Source organism: Squalius cephalus (genome assembly GCF_949319135.1).
Source record: "Squalius cephalus genome assembly, chromosome: 14".
Lineage (NCBI taxonomy): Eukaryota > Metazoa > Chordata > Actinopteri > Cypriniformes > Leuciscidae > Squalius > Squalius cephalus.
In genome coordinates this window covers 27,490,023-27,508,142 of record NC_137135.1, presented here as the reverse complement: position 1 = coordinate 27,508,142, position 18,120 = coordinate 27,490,023, and the positions used below count along the sequence as shown (strand labels likewise).

Genomic DNA, 18,120 nt, shown 5'->3' with positions numbered 1-18,120 from the left:
TGAGGATTGTCTATATCTGGTTAGCAATATGTGTGAATGTGTTTGCGTAGGAGAGAAACCATGGTTATAGTGACAATATGTCCTGATGTGACTCTGCGTTAGTCTCTTTCTGGTGTGTGTGTGTGTGTGTGTGAGCGTGCGTGCAGGCGTGCGTGTGTGTGTAGTACAGCTCTCCTTGGCACATAGCTGTACAGTTGACTTGCATCAGTGTATTTACAGGGTTGTGATTGCGTTATAAAGCAGCCTTTAAATAGATACATCATCAGATATTACCGTCATCAGTCCACCGAATACAAATGAAAATCAGTCGTTGTCTTCTGTCAGTTATGATCATGAATAATGAGTATTTTAGCTGTATTATTCAGCTCAAAGAAAAACGCCCACCATATTTTGGTGGCACAGAATGGAGAGAGAATGCTTTTGTTTGTGTGGTTAATCATGTGTCCTCCTTCTGTCCTACACTTGAATGGAAAAGAGAAATGATTGTCTCACACTTCAATTACCCGCCAGATCTGGCCTACTTTCACTGCACACATGGGGCTTGCCACATCCATTTCCACAAAAATATTCAATTTAAAACTTGTGGAAACCTTTAAAGGAACATTTCAATTTCCTGTGGAATAATACATATGAAGTCTAATTTGAAAGAAAAAAATATGCTTTTTTATTAATCTTCTGGCCAAAAATTTGGACTCATTTTATATTATAATAGTCATCAGCAATAAAATATAAAATGTTTTTGCTTTGTTAATTCATTTCCATTCTATAAATTGACCAACATTGAATGAACAAATCAAACCCATCTCACATTTTAGCGTCTTCAAAGTCCTCAGGTGCATCTGGAAATGCTTTTTAACTAGAGGTTCCCATGTATGCTGGACACACTTGCCTGTTTATCCAGTGCAATTCATCCATTTCCAGTTGTTTAACTGAAATAACATACAGTGATATAAATTCTGTCAAAGGTGTTCAAACTTTTGATTGGTATAGTGCATATGTTTCATTTAGCAGTCATAGTATTTCAGTTCATTGAAAAGTAGTTAAAACATCCTTTCCATCCAGCATTCCAAAATAAACGGCTGACCCTCATTTTCCAGTCGACAGTGGCTGTCTTTGTCTGGGTCAGTAGCTTGGTGGTGTCGTCGTGGTGGGCCGATCGCATTACAGGTCTGTTGAGCACTGAGGAACCAACAGGTAGACCTGGAACGCCTTCACGGCAGGGTGAAATTAAACCCGGTGGGTCATCTTCTGTTTAAAGAGGCAGTCAAGGAGGTTCTCACCCCCACCCTGTTCCTCAAACCCCCTTAAGAGGCATTTATAGACAGGGACGCTGTGGGACCTGCCCCAGGGTCCAGTCTGGATGAATACAGCGATCATTGTGGAAGTAACGCGATTCCTGCCTCCATTAGTCTATGGAGACATTCTTCAGTGCACTGAACCAACCCAAGTTATAAAGCCTATTTTCTCCATGATGCCAAAGTGAGCTTAGAGTCATCTTTAAAGGAAAGATTTAATGAGGAATATGTATTGGTGAAATATCATACAGGTGTAGTTAACCACACAATAGTTTAAAAACTATTTAAACTAACTTTTTTGGTACTGTCTATCTGTACCTCGTTGTCACTTGTTGTCGACACATGTAGGTATGTATGTATATTATTTTATATTTAAAAAATAAAGATTTTCTTTATTTTCTTTTTTCAAACTTCTCTTTGCTGGTTCATATGAGGTTCCCTGCAGAGTTTTAGGCCATCTCATTGCCCTCTGTGCGGAATGCATTTCGCCATCTTCAAAGCCTCTTTGTTCATTGCCTGCTATGTTTTCCCTGACCTTACGGAACAGAGCAGATAGCAGCTTACCAACACACAGTGAAGACAGAGAGAGGAGGACATGGGGAATAAGGGGGTGAGAAAGAGGAAAACAATGGTGCTTTGTAGCCAGCCACCCATTTTGATTCTCTATCAGTCTGTGGTTTGTTTCCCGCCCTGAGACCATTCTGCAATGCCCTCTATCTGCATATAAAGCACATTCATCACATGTGAGTGATTTCACATCTTAAAATTTGGCCAGTTTGCTTATTGCTCTAATGAAAGAGCAAAACACAAAACAAGAACGACACTCTCTATTTAAAATTCACTGCAGTATATGTTACATGGTCCATGTTAAAAGTTACAGGACAAAATGATTCACATGTTGCTCCTTTTGTATAGTTGGTAATGAAATTGAATAATACCTGTGTAGGTGTTCAACTACATCTAATTGTTTTGATAGTATTTCATTTTTTAGATTTCATAATATGTTTAAATATGGTATTACTGTAGAAATGCAGAAAATGTCTGTCTTATTCATTTTTGTAATATTCTAGGTTTTGAACTTAAGTTTAGGCTAACAGTTTTGAAAAGAGTATGTAAACACGTGCAAATTAGCCTGTAGGTGAATAGCGTATTTGCTGTTTGTGTCTAAGTGAGAAAAGAATTTATGTAATTTGAAATATGTAATCATTCAATGCATTTCGTGGTAAAGTAGTGATAAATGATCCACAGTTTAGCCCACATAGACTGCTGTTGTGATCACTGTGTGAAGAGTTTTGAAAAAGTAACCTAAGGAGTATATCAGGAGTGTGTCGAAGCATTGATACTCTTCATATGCAGCAGCACCCACTGATTCCTCTTTGTATGGTGCAATTACATTTGGTGAACAAAACCAAAAGAATGACTACACATTTTGATGCAACATGACAAAAAGCCTTCCTGTTTGCGCTATTGTTGCATAAGTCAATCATGGCTTTTGTCCCAGACTGCAGTGAAAGCCTAGCATGATAGAAGACGGTGCTGCCAATGTTCAGCTGCTCCCACAGTAGCCATGAGCATACCAAATGAAGAAAGCCCAATTAGGATGTGTGAATCATCAATAGGTACTAATAAAGGGCTGTTTTTTCCTTGAAGTGTCTCTCAGTCTAATTAAGGAGAGCTCACAGTCACCCTTGTTTGTTTGAAATGCTTTGCCAACTGTGTCAGATGAAGGTTCCTTTGGATTTATTCACCGAGTTGCATAACAAAAGTGCTGTCTTCCTGTATAGACCTGCAGCAGTATGATGTTGCCTCACAGTTCTCAATAAAACTATGCAAGAGTAAGAGAACATTCCCAAAGCGAGGCAATTAAATGTATCCTAACAGAAGTATCCTCACCCAGCTGTGAGGAATATGCATCTTGTAATTGTGCTGTAGTGCTTCCCCCTACTGGCACTCCGGAGAGTAGCTTTTGATTACGGCCATAGACAACTATTCACATTGAGGGGAACATGTTCTTTTACATATGGTCCCATTTTTCCTTTTCTGGCCTGATATAATTTGTGTTGTTTATTCATCAGGGCAGGGGTCCTTTGTGCATATGCAGCCAATCAGAACCTGAGTTCTCAGCTGAAGAGTGTGAGGAGGCTGGTGAAGAGTAACCTAAGAGACCTGCACACCTTCGCCAATCAGACCCCTGCAGTGAGTAATACAACCATAACCAACATACACTATTATACTGTGATAGACGGACAGACGGATGGATGGATGGATGGATGGATGGATGGATGGATGGATGGATGGATGGATAGATAGATAGATAGATAGATAGATAGATAGATAGATAGATAGATAGATAGATAGATAGATAGATAGATAGATAGATAGATAGATAGATAGATAGATAGATAGATATTGATGGATGGATAGACAGACGGACAGACAGAAGCATGAACAGATAGATAGATGAATGGATGGATGGATTGGTGGATGGATAAATAAATTGATGATGAATGGATGGATGGATTGATTGATTGATTGATTGATTGATTGATTGATTGATTGATTGATTGATTGATTGATTGATTGATTGATTGATTGATTGATTGATTGATTGATTGATTGATTGATTGATTGGTTGATTGATTGATGGCTAGACAGACGGACAGACAGACAGAAGCATGAACAGATAGATAGATGAATGAATGGATGGATGGATTGGTGGATGGATAAATAAATTCATGATGGATGGATGGATGGATAGATAGATTGAATGATAGATTAGTATTGATGATGGATGGATGGATAGACAGACGGACAGACAGACAGAAGGATGAACAGATAGATAGATAGATGGATGGATGGATGGATTGGTGGATTGATAAATAAATTGATGATGGATGGATGGATGGATGGATGGATGGATGGATGGATGGATGGATGGATGGATTGGTGGATGGATGGATGGATGGATGGATGGATGGATGGATGGATGGATGGATGGATTTATGGATAAATTGATGATGGATGGATAGACAGACAGACAGACAGAAGGACGAACAGATAGATTGATTGATTAATGGATAGATAGATAGATAGATAGATAGATAGATAGATAGATAGATAGATAGATAGATAGATAGATAGATAGATAGATAGATAGTTAACTGGTTGCTTGAAACAATGGTCAACTGAACAGTTTAGAGATCTGAACATTTTTGACTGCATAATGCTGCGATTGACCGAAAGTATTCTTTTAGTAGATGTTTTATTATTGGTGAATGATGACTTGACAGCTAAATATATTGATGTGTTAATGTCTTCCTCAGCAAATTGATTACCTGATCTCTCAGTATGACACCGTGAAGCACCATGTGCTGTATGACCTGGAGAGTAAGTATGCTACCGGTCCTCTTTAGAGGAATAGAAGGTGTTTCTGATGTGAGGACTGATGTTGTGGTGTGTCTTCAGATGTAGGTCTGCTCTTGGGTGGAAGGATACATGAGGAGTTGGGAAAAGACGTGCAGCCCGCCCTCGACGCGACTCTCAGCATGACTGGAAGTATGTCACTCGCTTTGGTTTTTTCTTTCTTCTCTTGTTTTCACCTTTTCTGGGAAAACTGTTTATTGTAATATATCATATATCACATGAGAATATAATGTTGATATACAATACGTTGGTTTTGGTAGTGTCTTATTTCACTGTTTTGTCTTTGATTTGTTAGTCAAAGTGGAGAAAGCCATTAAAGGTAAAGTGATAATACACCCTGACTAGTCCTTCCCGTGACCTTCTATCTGTAACAAAGTTGTGATTGACTCCTTTTTCTTTCCCAACAAAACCTGGCCCAGTTATTTTCCCATATGTATTGTTCTATCCTTCCTTGGTGGAACCTGCCCATCCCATGTCTTAAAACCAAGATATCTGAACGGTTATGAACGGTCAGTGTAACGGTTACACTGAAAGATGCAAAGCCAACAATGTCTTCTCATCTCAATGGATAATATTTATTTTAGCATTATTAAAGGGGACATATCATGAAAATCTGACTTTTTCCGTGTTTAAGTGCTATAATCGGGTCCCCGGTGCTTCTACCAACCCAGAAAGCGTGAAAAGTGACAACCCAGTAACTTTGTTTTTGTAAGCCTTTCTCTGCAAGCATGTCAAAAAATAAAAAGATCATATTTCGCTCCCCTTCTGACGTAGGAAGGGGATCTTATTATAATTTTACCGCCGGTTAAACTGCACGTTTTCACCCACGGAGCCGCCGTTTGGTTTTCGCAAGCGACAACAGTGTAACCACTTCAAACGCAATGGCAAAAGTTTGAGCAAAGCATGTAAACTGTTCTGTCGTTGCTGCACAGAACACTATATGACCAAAAAATGTCATAACTGTCTTATAAAGACCTCAGGGAATTGTGTCAACTTGTCTAAAAGTTAAACATGACGGTACATGCAAGTCGATGAGATGCATCAATGTAACTCCACAACTACGTACATAAATGCATCCACTAACCATTCAGAAACGTCCAGGTGCGCCTAAAAGTTGCAACATCTTCCTGAGTCTCTCCGTAAGGCTGCACTCCGCTACTGGTTATTTCTGAGATTTTGGATGAGTGAGGTTTGCGTTTTGTTATTTCTGGAGTATCGACCATCTTCTGAACGGAGGTCAGGGAGCAGCAGCTCATTTGCATTTAAAGGGACACACACAAACGTTTTTGCTTACACCCAAAAAGAGGCAAATTTGGCAAGCTATAATAAATTATCTGTGGGGTATTTTGAGCTGAAATTTCACAGACACATTCTGGGGACACCATAGATTTATGTTACATCTTGTGAAAAGGGCATAATATGTCACCTTTAAATCAAAGAAGCATGTGTGAATTTTGTATCCTTCAGAATTGTTTGCGCCTTGGTTAGCGTGAGCAGTCTCTATTTTGAATGTTCATTTGTGTTTCTTTGCTCATTTGTTCCCTCTCTTAGCAATGCGAGACACCAAGGATGCTCTAGAGAACGTGAGTTTGACCTTGGAGACTTTGCAGGAAGGAACAGTCAAACTGCAGGCTAACCTCAGCCTGGTGCGCGGCAGCCTTAGCAACGTCCTGAACGACCCTCTCTGCAAAGATCAGCGCTCGTCGGAGATTTGTCGCAATATGCTTATCACCCTTCCCAGGCTAGAAATTGCAGCCAACTACTCATCGGTATGAAAATGATTTCTCATCTTTTTTTTCCAACGTAGTGTTACCACAATGGTTGACAGAACTTTTTTAAAAGTAGAAAATAATCAGAAAACCAAAACGCATGACTGTTTTTTGTTGTTGTTGTTGTTGTTTTAGTTGCCTGATGTGACCGAACAGTTAGACAAAGTGAATGAAGTTCTGAAGACGGATCTCAGCCAGATTGTAGAAAAGGTACTTTTTCCAGATTTCACATGAGGTGTTTGCATAGATTCAGGACAGAAAGTATTATATTTCAGAGTACAATAGGATATTCAACAGGAGACAAAACTTACATTTTATCCAAAAGTTTGGGGTCAGTATTTTTTTTTTTTAAGAAATTGAAGCTTTTATTTAGCAGGGACACATTCAGTTGATCAAAAAGCCATTACAAAAGATTTCTCTTTCAGAAATGTTTTTCTTGAGCAACAAATCAGCATATTAGAATGATTTCTGAAGGATCATGTGACACTGAAGACTGGAGTTATGATCCTGAAAATTCAACTTTGCATCACAGGAATACATTACATTATAAAATATGTTTTATTTTTTAACAAATAAATGTAGCCTTGATGAGCATAAGAAACTTGTTTCGAGAACATGAAAAAAAATGTTGTTAACCCCAAGCTTTTGAACAGTATTATATGTACATTCAGTATTTTTTTATACAAAATTACAAAGACATTTTTTTAATTGTTTACAGCAAGATCAGGAAGAAATATACAAATAAATAAGGTCAGTTTTGAATGATCTGCTTTGCTTTTCATCTGTGCCACACAGGGGTTTACATCATTCAATGACACTCCCACCATGGTAACAGATCAAACCCGAAATATTGTTGAAGGTGAGTTCAGAGATTAGAATTCAGATCTACCCAAAGATAGATACAGAATGTCCTTTCAGTAATTTGTAAAAATATGTTTCGACTTTTAATAAATTTAAACACTTTACAAATGAACTAACAAGGAAGAATACTTTTTATATACCATTTATTAATCTAGGTTCATGTTAATTTCTACATATACTGTACTAATACATTTTTAACATTTGAAGTTAACCTAGTACACTACTGTCCAAAACTTTTTTAAAGAAATTAATACTTTTATTCTGCAAAAATGACAGTAAAAACATTTATATTGTTACAAATTTCTATTTCAAATAAATACTGTTCTTTTGAACTTTTTATTCATCAAAAATGATTTCCACAAAATATTAAGCAGCATAATTGTTTTCAACATTGATAATAAATGTTTCTTGAGCACCAACTCAGCATATTAGAGTAGTTTCTGAAGAATCATGTGACACTGAAGACAAAAAATTGAAATTTCAGCTTTGACATCACAGGAATAAATTAAAAAATGTATATAAAGCAGCAAAATAGTAATAATATTTCACAATGTTACTGTTCTTACTGTATTTTTGATCAAATAAAAGATTCTTTCAAAAACGCTGTAGAAAGTTGTACTAATGTTAGCTAATTTAAACTTATTGTAAAATGTTATCATTTAAACATTGCCATTGTGAAAATTGAATCATTTAATTGATTTAATTAACACATGACTTGTATTGCAAATAATATGTACCTAGATAATATTTAGCATATGTTCATTCTTTGTCAGGCCTGAGGATGATGGGCTTCACCAGCTAAACATCTTAGGGAGTTTTATTCCTTGCTACCGTCACCTTTGGCTTGCTCACCCAGACACAGACAATAAAACATAATTCTCTGAAAATACCATAGATTATGAAAAGCACTTGACAAATACTAAATATACGGTTGTGTCTGGTTGTTCTCCTGTAGGGGTGAAGGTTCTGCTGGAAGACATTGGGTCTAACATAACCACTTTCACCAAGCTCTTCCCGGTTCACAGCTCTCTGACAAACTTCACCAAAATGATTACTCACACACACTCTCAGATCGAGGACATCTACCCACAGATCGATCAGATGGATTTCTACAGGTACTTCACAAGCTCTCATCATCATCATCATCATCATCACATTTATTTATATTGCGCTTTTTACAATACAGATCGTTTCAAAGCAGCTTTACAGAGATAACAGGAAAAAAATGCAACAAAGTTTGTTTCCAGAAGAAAAAAGCATCATAGTCCAGTTTAAGGAAGTTCAGTGATGTTTCATTTTTATTGTAAAAAAGTTAATGATTTAGTTCATTTATATATATAGCCGCTCTGGAGAAAACCGTGATGTCATCGTCCATCTCAGTTCAGATCAATATTATTGTTGAAAATTAAATTAAATGTTAAATTTGATGTCCCCTACTAAGCAATGTAATACTAAGAACGTATTTAAATTGCAATTCAGTAAAAACTCATAGAGCAACGACCTAAAAAAACGGGTAGCATTACAGTGCATTGAATTATAAACCTTCACAAACTCTCTCTCTCTTCTTTGTTTTTGAGGTAATAAGTCTTCCATGTGACCTTGACGTTGTTCATAATGTTTTGTCTTCAGGTGGATCTGTTGTATTACCCTGTGCTGTATGGTTGTGCTTATCCTCGCCTTCAATTTTCTGGGATTGTTGTGTGGTATTCTGGGATTTGACAGGCACGCTTCTCCAACCACACGTGGATGTGTCTCTAACACAGGAGGCAACCTGCTCATGGCGTGAGTTTGAGTGTAATATCAGTCTCTAAACCCATCAAATGGATGCGGCATAAAACAGACTTTTCTGCACTCACTCATTCACACACTCTTCCTGTGTCTCTCAGTGGTGTGGGATTCAGCTTCCTGTTCTCTTGGGTGCTCATGGGAGTGATAACAGCTCTGTTCTTGGCAGGGGGGAATCTTGAGAAGCTTGTGTGTGAACCCTTCCAAACCCGACAGCTGTTCAAGGTAAGAGAAACAACACAGCATCTCGGTGTAGCATAAAGGTCTGAGACCACTGTGAAAATCTGATGTTTTTCATTTAAAACCAGGAAATAAAAAGGATTTTAGGATTCAGGACGTTTTAGGATGCGAAAACATTTAAGTTATGATGCAAAATTATTAAGGATAACTTGAGATTCTGCATTTTTCTAGGTCACTACTCGAATAAATGAATGTGCAGCATTGATCATGTGAACTGACAGTCAGATGTTTTTGCATTCTGAAATTCATGTTCATGTTTTCAATTCAACATTCCCCTTAGATTAAAATAAAATACAAATACATTTTATATTATATTATATTATATATTAATATAACACTTTGCAATAAGGACTCATTAGCATTACTCAATATATAAACTAATAATGATCAATATATTTGTAAAAAATGTATTAACCTTTGTTAATGTTAGTTAAAATTGTTCATGTTAGTTCACAGTGCATTAACTAATGCTGGCAAATATAACTTTGGATTTTAATAATGTGTTAGTAAATGCTCAAATTAACAATAACTAAGATTAATAACTGCAGTAGAAGCATTGTTTATTGTTAGTTCATGTTAACTAATCTAGTTAACTAATGTTAATGAATAAAATCTTATTGTAAAGTGTTACCTATTATATTATATTATATTATATTATATTATATTATATTATATTATATTATATTATATTATATTATATTCCATTAAAATTAGTTTTAATTTAGTAAAATACAGGACAAATAAATACAAGGAAAAGATCTGTCTCATTTAGTGTGATCATGTTGTATGTAGGTGTTAGATACGCCCAACCTTGTCAACTCTGCTTGGAGAAACTTCATACCAGGATACCTGTACAATGACCCTGAGATGGACCTTACAGCTTATTCTCTCTACAGGTAACCTTTTCATGTATATCTAATAAAACAGAACAATTACATTACTCTCATAACTACTGTTTTAAAGTGCTGTTAAGTGCTGTAAGGATTTTTATTTCAAAATATTCAAATGTTGAACTCAACAAAACAGACCACATGTATATAACAGTCCAAAAATGATTTGGACAAATGTATGAATTTTAGTGCACTAAAAACAAAATATGAACTCAAATGGCATATGCAAACAAATGATGCTTGACATTTTCTCAGAACTAACTTTTCTGAGCCATCTTACAACAGAATTGTCTTTGTTTGAAGTCCAGCAGATGGCAGCAGAGTAAGTTTTGAATGCTTTTCCTTTTTCTCTCCTTTCTCAGTAATTGTAAGGACAACAGAGGGATTTACTCAGCTTTTCATCTGGATAAGATCTTCAACATCTCAGCCTTCTTTAACACCAGTGTGGTGAGTGGATCAAAAGCTTAGCTCATGTGAACACGCAGATCACAACTAAATATGCACTAGCTTTCAAAGTCCCACTCTGAGATTAGTGATGTTACTGTTTACACCAGATGCCATTATGAAGAGGGTATATTGAAATGTTTAATGAGTGAGATGCAAACTTCTTAATTCATTTTTGAGTGCTAGGTGTGAACTAATAACTATCTAACCAGTTTGGTTGTTGGGACAAATTTAAGTTGACTATGAGTTCTTGCATTAAAATGCACACATACACACATTTACAAGAAAGCAGATATTAGATTCAGATGAGTCAGTCTTATTTGAAGCAGATGATACATGTTTTTCTTTTCTTGCAGATTTCTGCCAACTTTAGATATATTTCATGTGAAATACAGTTTTATAAGAGCTCTGATGTGGTGTGGTTGGTCAGAAAGAACAGGAAGTTTTTTCAATCCAGTGTTAGTTGTTTTTCTCTCTGTTCTCTGCAATTGGCAGAATATCTCAAAACATTTCATTTGAAACTTTTATATACAGAGTCTATAAATGCCTTCATTTCATAATGATTTTTGTTTTCAGTTTAAATCCTGCAAGCCAACATTCTTGATCCATTGTCACGTAGGATTCAAAAAATCTGAGACCACATCGAATGGAAAATGTTAGCATTTTATAAAATAAAGAAAATCTTGTGAACTGCATTATACAGACAGATGTTTTTGTTCTTTGGATCATCTCAAATAAATCATGTATAATAATAATAATGTATTTATTATATTTATTTTGTATGTATGTATATATATATATATATATATATATATACATACTAGGGCTGTCAAACGATTAATCGCGATTAATCCCATCCAAAATAAAAGTTTGTGTTTACATAATTTATGTCTGTGTACGGAGTATAATTATTTTCTATATATAAATACACACACATGCATATATATATTTAAGAAAATGTGTTATTTATATATAAAATATTTATATATAATATAAATTATATATAATATAAATATATATACACAGTATATACATGCAAATATTTATTAAATATATACATGCATGTGTGTGTATTTATATATAGAAAATAATTATACACCGTACACACACATGTATTATGTAAAAACAAACTTTTATTTTGGATGCGATTAATCGTTTAACAGCCCTCATACACAAAATAAATATAGATATATATGTAGTCTGAGCCACTAGTAAATAATAAAAATAAGTACCTAAAAAAAAAAAAATATATATATATATATATATATATATATATATATATATATATATATATATATATATATATATATATATACATTTTTTTTTTTATTATTATTATTATTATTATTATAGTAACACTTTACAACAAGGTGCCATTAGTTAACATTGGTTAATGCATTAACTAACAATGATCAATACATTTGTGACAGTATTTATTCGTCATTGTTAATGTTAGTTAACAAAAATACAGTTGTTTATTGTTAGTTCGTTAACTCGGGTCCATTACATAATATTAACTGATACGACTTTTGAGTTTTATAATGTATTTGTAAATACTGAAATTAACATCAACTTAGATTAATAAATGCTTTAGAAGAATTATTCACTGTTAGTTCATCTTAACTAATGCAATTAATACCTAATGTTAACAAATGGAACCTTATTGCAAAGTGTTTTTATTTACTAGTGGTCTTGACTTCGGGGTCCCACTGGTTAGTTCTAGAATATTACAACCCATACCAATTTCCTAGACTCATGTCAGAATCATATACAGAGCCTCTTTTCTTTCTGCAGTACTCCAAGGATGTGTCGAAGAAGTTTGAAGGGATGAAGGTGGACCTACGTGGCATCATTCTTCTGGAGTCAGAAGGCAAACAGAATCTTATCAGCTTTACTGAAACTGGCATTAATGAGATTAACTTTGCTGCTTATTTGGAGGAGGTACATAACATACATAAAAGCACATACACGTTTTGATTGAAACTTTGCACCACAGGCTTTGGTCATGTACAGTCCAAGATTAGAGAGAAACTGTGTCCTGTGGCTTCTGTTTATCTTCCAGGTTAATAAAGGAGTGACTCGTGTTGATCTAGCTGATTTCGCCAGTCAACTTGATGCTCAAGCTGATCAGTTGGTAAGATATTTATTTTTGGTTCAAATAAAATGTAATAATTTTTGGTATTACATGAAATTCACTCTCATGGTTAGTACCAATGTGAATAACTAATATTCTATTCTGTTCTAATAATAACTGTTTCTTTCTTTTGCAGTCTAAAGGGACCTTGCAGACTTCATTAAAGGGACACGCTAACACAATAAGGCAGATCCACATCCAGCAAGTCATCCCGCTGGAGCAGTCCATGGTAATCTATTCCTGTCTCATAGATTCTCTTTTGATTTTCTACCTCCTTATTCATGAATGGTTCTGCTGAATCAGTTCCATTCTGTTGGATTGATTGCAAATGAAAAGCATCTGAATAATGTTCATATTGCCGTTCGCACCTGTCTGATTTTCAATGATCTTTTTTAATTTTCCTTAACACATTCAACGTGATTTATGGCTTTGAAGAAATATGTGAAAGCAAGGGTAAGCCTGTATCTACCAGTAATAGCTACATAACCTACAAGTTGTTTGCTCCTTTTGGTTTCTACTTAGTTTTTTTTGTGACGCCATCATGAAAAAACAAGCATCTTTTTAGAGTAAATTCATCCTGTCTTTGTCCTATTGATTTTCTTATTATTAGTTTTTTCAGTACAGATTCATAAACTTGTCAAAAGGGTGAAGTGTGGAATTTCTATCCCTCTAGTAGCATCAAACAGAATTGAAGAAAATAGTGATGTTTTCTAACATGCTGCTCAAACAATCCTTCCTGTTGTCTGCAGACCATTGGTTAAAGCATTGTAGCTTTGCTAAAAAAAAACAAAAAAAAATGGAGCAGTGTCAATGTTTTTACACATTTGGAGAAATCATCCTAGAAATGAATGGAATGAGAGAAAGCTTTTAACATTGAAAAATAAAAAAAATTCACTCTTCACCTTTGAAAAACAATGTTGGTATGCAATTTAGCACCATTTCATATTTTGCCAATGCTGATATGATGAGAGTTGATCAACTAAGGTTACTACGCTTTCAAAATGCATTTTCAGGACTGAGACTTTTATTTTCTCATCCTAGATGTTTTACCGGTTAGATGTGATCTTATGTGAAATATAAAGCTCATCAATTGATGACCTTTCCCCCTGTATCCCAAATATATCATTTAGTCCAACTGTTTTGTGTCACATCTCTTATTTATTGTGACATGATGTGCATGAAATGCATGTAATGCAACTGTCAGGGTGCATGACCCTCTGTCACCCTTCTGGTTCCCTTGAACTGTCATTTACAGTACTTTTTGCACCATTATAGATGAGATAATTTGGACATGATTCATACTTTCTATACCTCCATTATCTTCCTTATTAAAGAGCACGCTTAGTCAGAGCATCAGACTTCTGGAGAGGACGTCCTCAGACCTGCCTGTAAGTTGCTCATTTTAAAACTGCCACCTGTTTCAAAATATCATCACAGATGCATTTCAGAACATGCTTTCTGATTGGCTGTAAATGTGTTGGTTTTTAGATCAGAGTTAGGGATGTACTAGAAGCCGTTGATGCCGCCCAGTTCCTCATTTCCCACAATGCAACATTTTTGATCAACCAGGTAATGTGAGCGTAAAAAATAAAACCATGTAAGAATGATTGGTGTATTGGTTGTATTGTACTGATGGTTAATATACGCTTAAACAGGAAACCGAGAAATACAAGCAGACTATCATTGGCTACTTCAAGCAGTATATGGACTGGATCAGAACGTCTGTGAGTATTTTGAACTATGCACCTGTAGTAGTATCAATGTTAGATTGGTGCGATCGATCAGTTATTGTGCATTAGTGTAGGGTTGAAACCCCTTTGTTTTGCTGTCTCATTGTAGCTGGCCTTGGAGGTCGCTACCTGTAAACCGCTCAGCAACATTTTGGACACGGCCGAGATCCTGGGCTGCAGTTTCCTGCTGGATTCAATGGTGAGAGAACCATCGCTACTGTAATAAAAATCATTTAAATAAATACTTCAAAACATTTTCTCATCATTTATTCACCTTCATGTCAAGCCCCAATTTTCTGACATCCATGAAATACAGAAGTGTTTTCCATACAATTAAAGTGGATGGTGATTTATACAGCCAGAGGTTCAAAAAGTACAAAAACTACTCTTTCACTATAGGTGTGTCCCAAATTCTTGTCCACTAATCTACGCTATCTTGTAGTATAAATAGTGCGAGTAGTGCGTTCACACTGAAAATTCTAAAAAGAAAAAGTGCACTTTAAGTACCCGGATGATGCACTTGTTTAACCGAAAAAACAAAGTGTGGGATGAGAAAACGCCTCAGGTTACAAATGTAACCATGGTTCCCTGAGAAGGGAACTAGGACGCAGTGAGAGTTCCCAATTATCAGTAATATGATTGGAACAATTTCAGGCCAGGGTTAATGTTTTAACCTAAATTGTTGTAACCTTATATACATCAATTTATAAATACTACAACCTAACCCTAAAACACACCCTAACCCATAACAAAACAATTTTTACAACAACAAAAAAACTTTATGTTTTTTTTATATATCATTTTCAAGATGAGGATGTCCCTAAATAAAGCTTTTGTCCGATTTTTCTCACTTCTTCATACAAATTTCAAGAACAAATAACAAGTTTGTACTTGTGGGCCAGTGGGTTGCTTTTTAGCTGGTTTCTCATTTATTTTTACTCATGTTGGTAGTCAATGCATCCTTTTGGCTACTCATTTGTATAAAGTTAAACTTTTATTGACATCTTGCATGGCTGGACACATTGCATCAGATCGCCCGCTCTGATGGAACGTGAATGCCCCTTTATGTAGAAAGCTTCCCAAGCTGGAAATCTACTTTTCAGGAGAAATAAGCACACAGAGAGTATGTTGATCAAACATGTCATTTATGGTTAAGCGGAGTGCAGTTTTTGGGTGGCTTTAAGTAATCTTGTGTTTATTTGTTGCAGAACACGTTCTGGTTTGGACTGGGCTGCTCCGCGCTGTTTCTGCTCCCTAGCATTATCCTGTCCATCAAGCTTGCCAAGTTCTACCGCAGAATGGACACAGAGGATGTCTATGACGAGTAAGTATCCCAAATATAGAAAGTTTGTGGTTGCTATTTATTACCCCACTGATTACAGTTCTTTAAACAAAATTATTATCTTTCGTATATTGTTTTTCTCTGCTAAGGGCAGTTGTTCAGTCAGATGAGAGGACCGGCACTAACTGTTGTATAATGAATAATATGCATTAATATATGAAAGTGCAAATGCCTCATTCTTTTCTTTTCATTTGCCTCAGAGTAGTTAGTAATTTTTCCCCTCTCTCTCTCTCTCTCTCTCTCTCTCTCTCTCTGTGTTCTTTTTCTGTTACTTTTCTCTGTTCTTTCTAGTTCCTCTGTTTCTGGGACTTGGCATTTCACGTTATGATAACCATTCTTGCTATTTCCATCTTTCTTCATTCTTCGTCTTTCTGTCCAGCACTTTGCACTTTATGAGAACTACCTGTATATAATGTTCAAACAGTGTTTGTTTTAGCATTTGTCGAGCATTCATACGTTTACAGTCGAAAATCATTGCGATTGACAAGTCACCAAGTGTCTTGACCAAAGACGTCCATTTTGACATCCATGTGATGCCACTACAGTGCATCTCTGTAACATTTTTGCTTGTCTTGTATCTTTTTAGCATTGAGACAATTCCCATGAAAACGTAAGCTGTTTTTCCCCCTTATATTTTGCTGTCCACTTTCCCGCTAAAACGACATCCCTTTCCTGTTTTGTACATAAAACTTTCTGCTTAATGGTGCTGGTTTAAGCTCTAAGTCTTGGAATGCCTTTTCGGGGAAGGGCGCTGTTTGTGTTGGTGTGTTATCTTTGAAGCTCCCTTGTTTAACATGAAGGGCTGTTAAAACAGAAACCTTAAGAGCAGACTTCAGAAGAATTGCTGTACATTTTACAAGATACGATTGCAATTTATACCGATTCATACTCTACTGCACAACCTTGCGTGTACATTTTTCAAGACCGTTTTAAAATGAAGCTTGTTTATAGTCAGTCGCATGCCATTTCTCTCATGCCACATCATGTTTTGTTTGATTTTTTTTTATCTATGTAATGTTTTTTTCAGTATGGAAATTGGTAATAATGGTTATTATAATGAACATTTAGAAGGTATCCAAAACCCTGTAATGGCAAGGTAATCAGAACCATATCCACGCTTAATAAATTGCATGCATTGGAGGTACAAATCGATTGAGGTTATAGTGAGGTGTCAGAGGTCTGATGCATGCGTGATTTGAAAGTGCCCTTTGCACAAACATGCACCTAGGAGTTGGATATTTCATTTTTCTAATTTTGACAGTGGTGTTTGCATGCTGGCTAACTCAATAGCAGTAATGTAGAGTTTGTGTTTTGCATTTAATATTTGAATTTATATTACTACATGCATGACATTGCAGAATTTATTGATTGGCTGAATTTGAGTCTCTCACTAGACTGCTATGGCTGTGCATGGTCTTTTTCTCTAACTCATCACTAATGGCATGTGTTTCAGCAACAAAACCTGTAACAGAGGTCAGGACGGTGGGCTAGAATGACACAGAGCATAAACACATACATACATACCATTCAAACTTTTGAGCTCTGGGAGATTTTTTTCAATGTTTTTGAAAGATGTCTCGTGCTCAACAAGGCAGCGTGTGTTTGATTAAATTGTGAAATAATAAAACAATTTTAAAGAACTATTTTCTTTTTTAAATATATTTTAAAATGTTATTTATTCCTATGATGGCAAATTGACATTCCAATCAAAAATCACTTAAAGCACCTTTAATTATTAGTACTAGTGCTGTATGTGTCATTTTGAAAGCCCCGTCCTGCTCTTCTACAAGAATGATGGGTTAAAATGGATGGAGAGATGATAGGGGTCATCTAGGGGCTGTGTGTGGATGTTAATACACTCTGACCCTGACAGTTTTTCCTTTTGTGCCTCAAGCATCCCTACCTATGACACTATGACTCGATTCCCACGGGCCTCTGCGCCCCCGCGCCATGCCGACTGGTGACTCTGAGGAGGACGCTCTGTTTTTTAACAACATAAAGGTACTGGGAGCTGCAGATAAGAGCAAATGGACTTGCTCTTCCTCTCTAACAAGCATGTTCATCTTCCTCCCGTTCAACTAATTACATAGACATTTTAGTATGCATTTATTTGATTTGTTTCCTAACCTTTCACTCTTGATTATGTATCATCTAGTGAGCGTCATTTTCTGTCATTACACCAACAGCATGTTTCGTTTTTGCATTCT

At 35.8% G+C, this 18,120-nt stretch overlaps 1 protein-coding gene across 11 annotated transcripts in view; it reads left to right on the top strand.

Annotated features, from left to right (window-relative positions):
- Positions 1-18,120, top strand: part of prom1a (prominin 1a) — a gene marked incomplete at its 3' end in the record, with an annotated part of 56,887 nt that overhangs the window by 36,041 nt on the left and 2,726 nt on the right. For 2 of the 11 annotated variants that reach the window (XR_013823538.1, XR_013823541.1), the window contains 21 exons: positions 3,371-3,491; positions 4,619-4,682; positions 4,761-4,850; positions 6,270-6,487; positions 6,623-6,697; positions 7,283-7,346; positions 8,304-8,463; positions 8,978-9,130; positions 9,235-9,358; positions 10,166-10,269; positions 10,626-10,710; positions 12,502-12,648; positions 12,770-12,841; positions 12,978-13,070; positions 14,176-14,229; positions 14,330-14,410; positions 14,497-14,565; positions 14,681-14,770; positions 15,780-15,895; positions 16,500-16,523; positions 17,808-17,914. Coding sequence is in view for 6 of the 11 variants with exons in the window: in XM_079892944.1 (XP_079749070.1) it covers positions 3,371-3,491; positions 4,619-4,682; positions 4,761-4,850; positions 5,014-5,037; positions 6,270-6,487; positions 6,623-6,697; positions 7,283-7,346; positions 8,304-8,463; positions 8,978-9,130; positions 9,235-9,358; positions 10,166-10,269; positions 10,626-10,710; positions 12,502-12,648; positions 12,770-12,841; positions 12,978-13,070; positions 13,277-13,294; positions 14,176-14,229; positions 14,330-14,410; positions 14,497-14,565; positions 14,681-14,770; positions 15,780-15,895; positions 16,500-16,523; positions 17,808-17,877 (2,116 nt within the window). Of the gene's footprint in view, positions 1-3,370; positions 3,492-4,618; positions 4,683-4,760; positions 4,851-5,013; positions 5,038-6,269; positions 6,488-6,622; positions 6,698-7,282; positions 7,347-8,303; positions 8,464-8,977; positions 9,131-9,234; positions 9,359-10,165; positions 10,270-10,625; positions 10,711-12,501; positions 12,649-12,769; positions 12,842-12,977; positions 13,071-13,276; positions 13,295-14,175; positions 14,230-14,329; positions 14,411-14,496; positions 14,566-14,680; positions 14,771-15,779; positions 15,900-16,204; positions 16,524-17,807; positions 17,915-18,120 lie in introns of those variants that run through there. The other 9 variants (XR_013823539.1, XR_013823540.1, XM_079892948.1 and 6 more) reach the window with 7 other exon arrangements.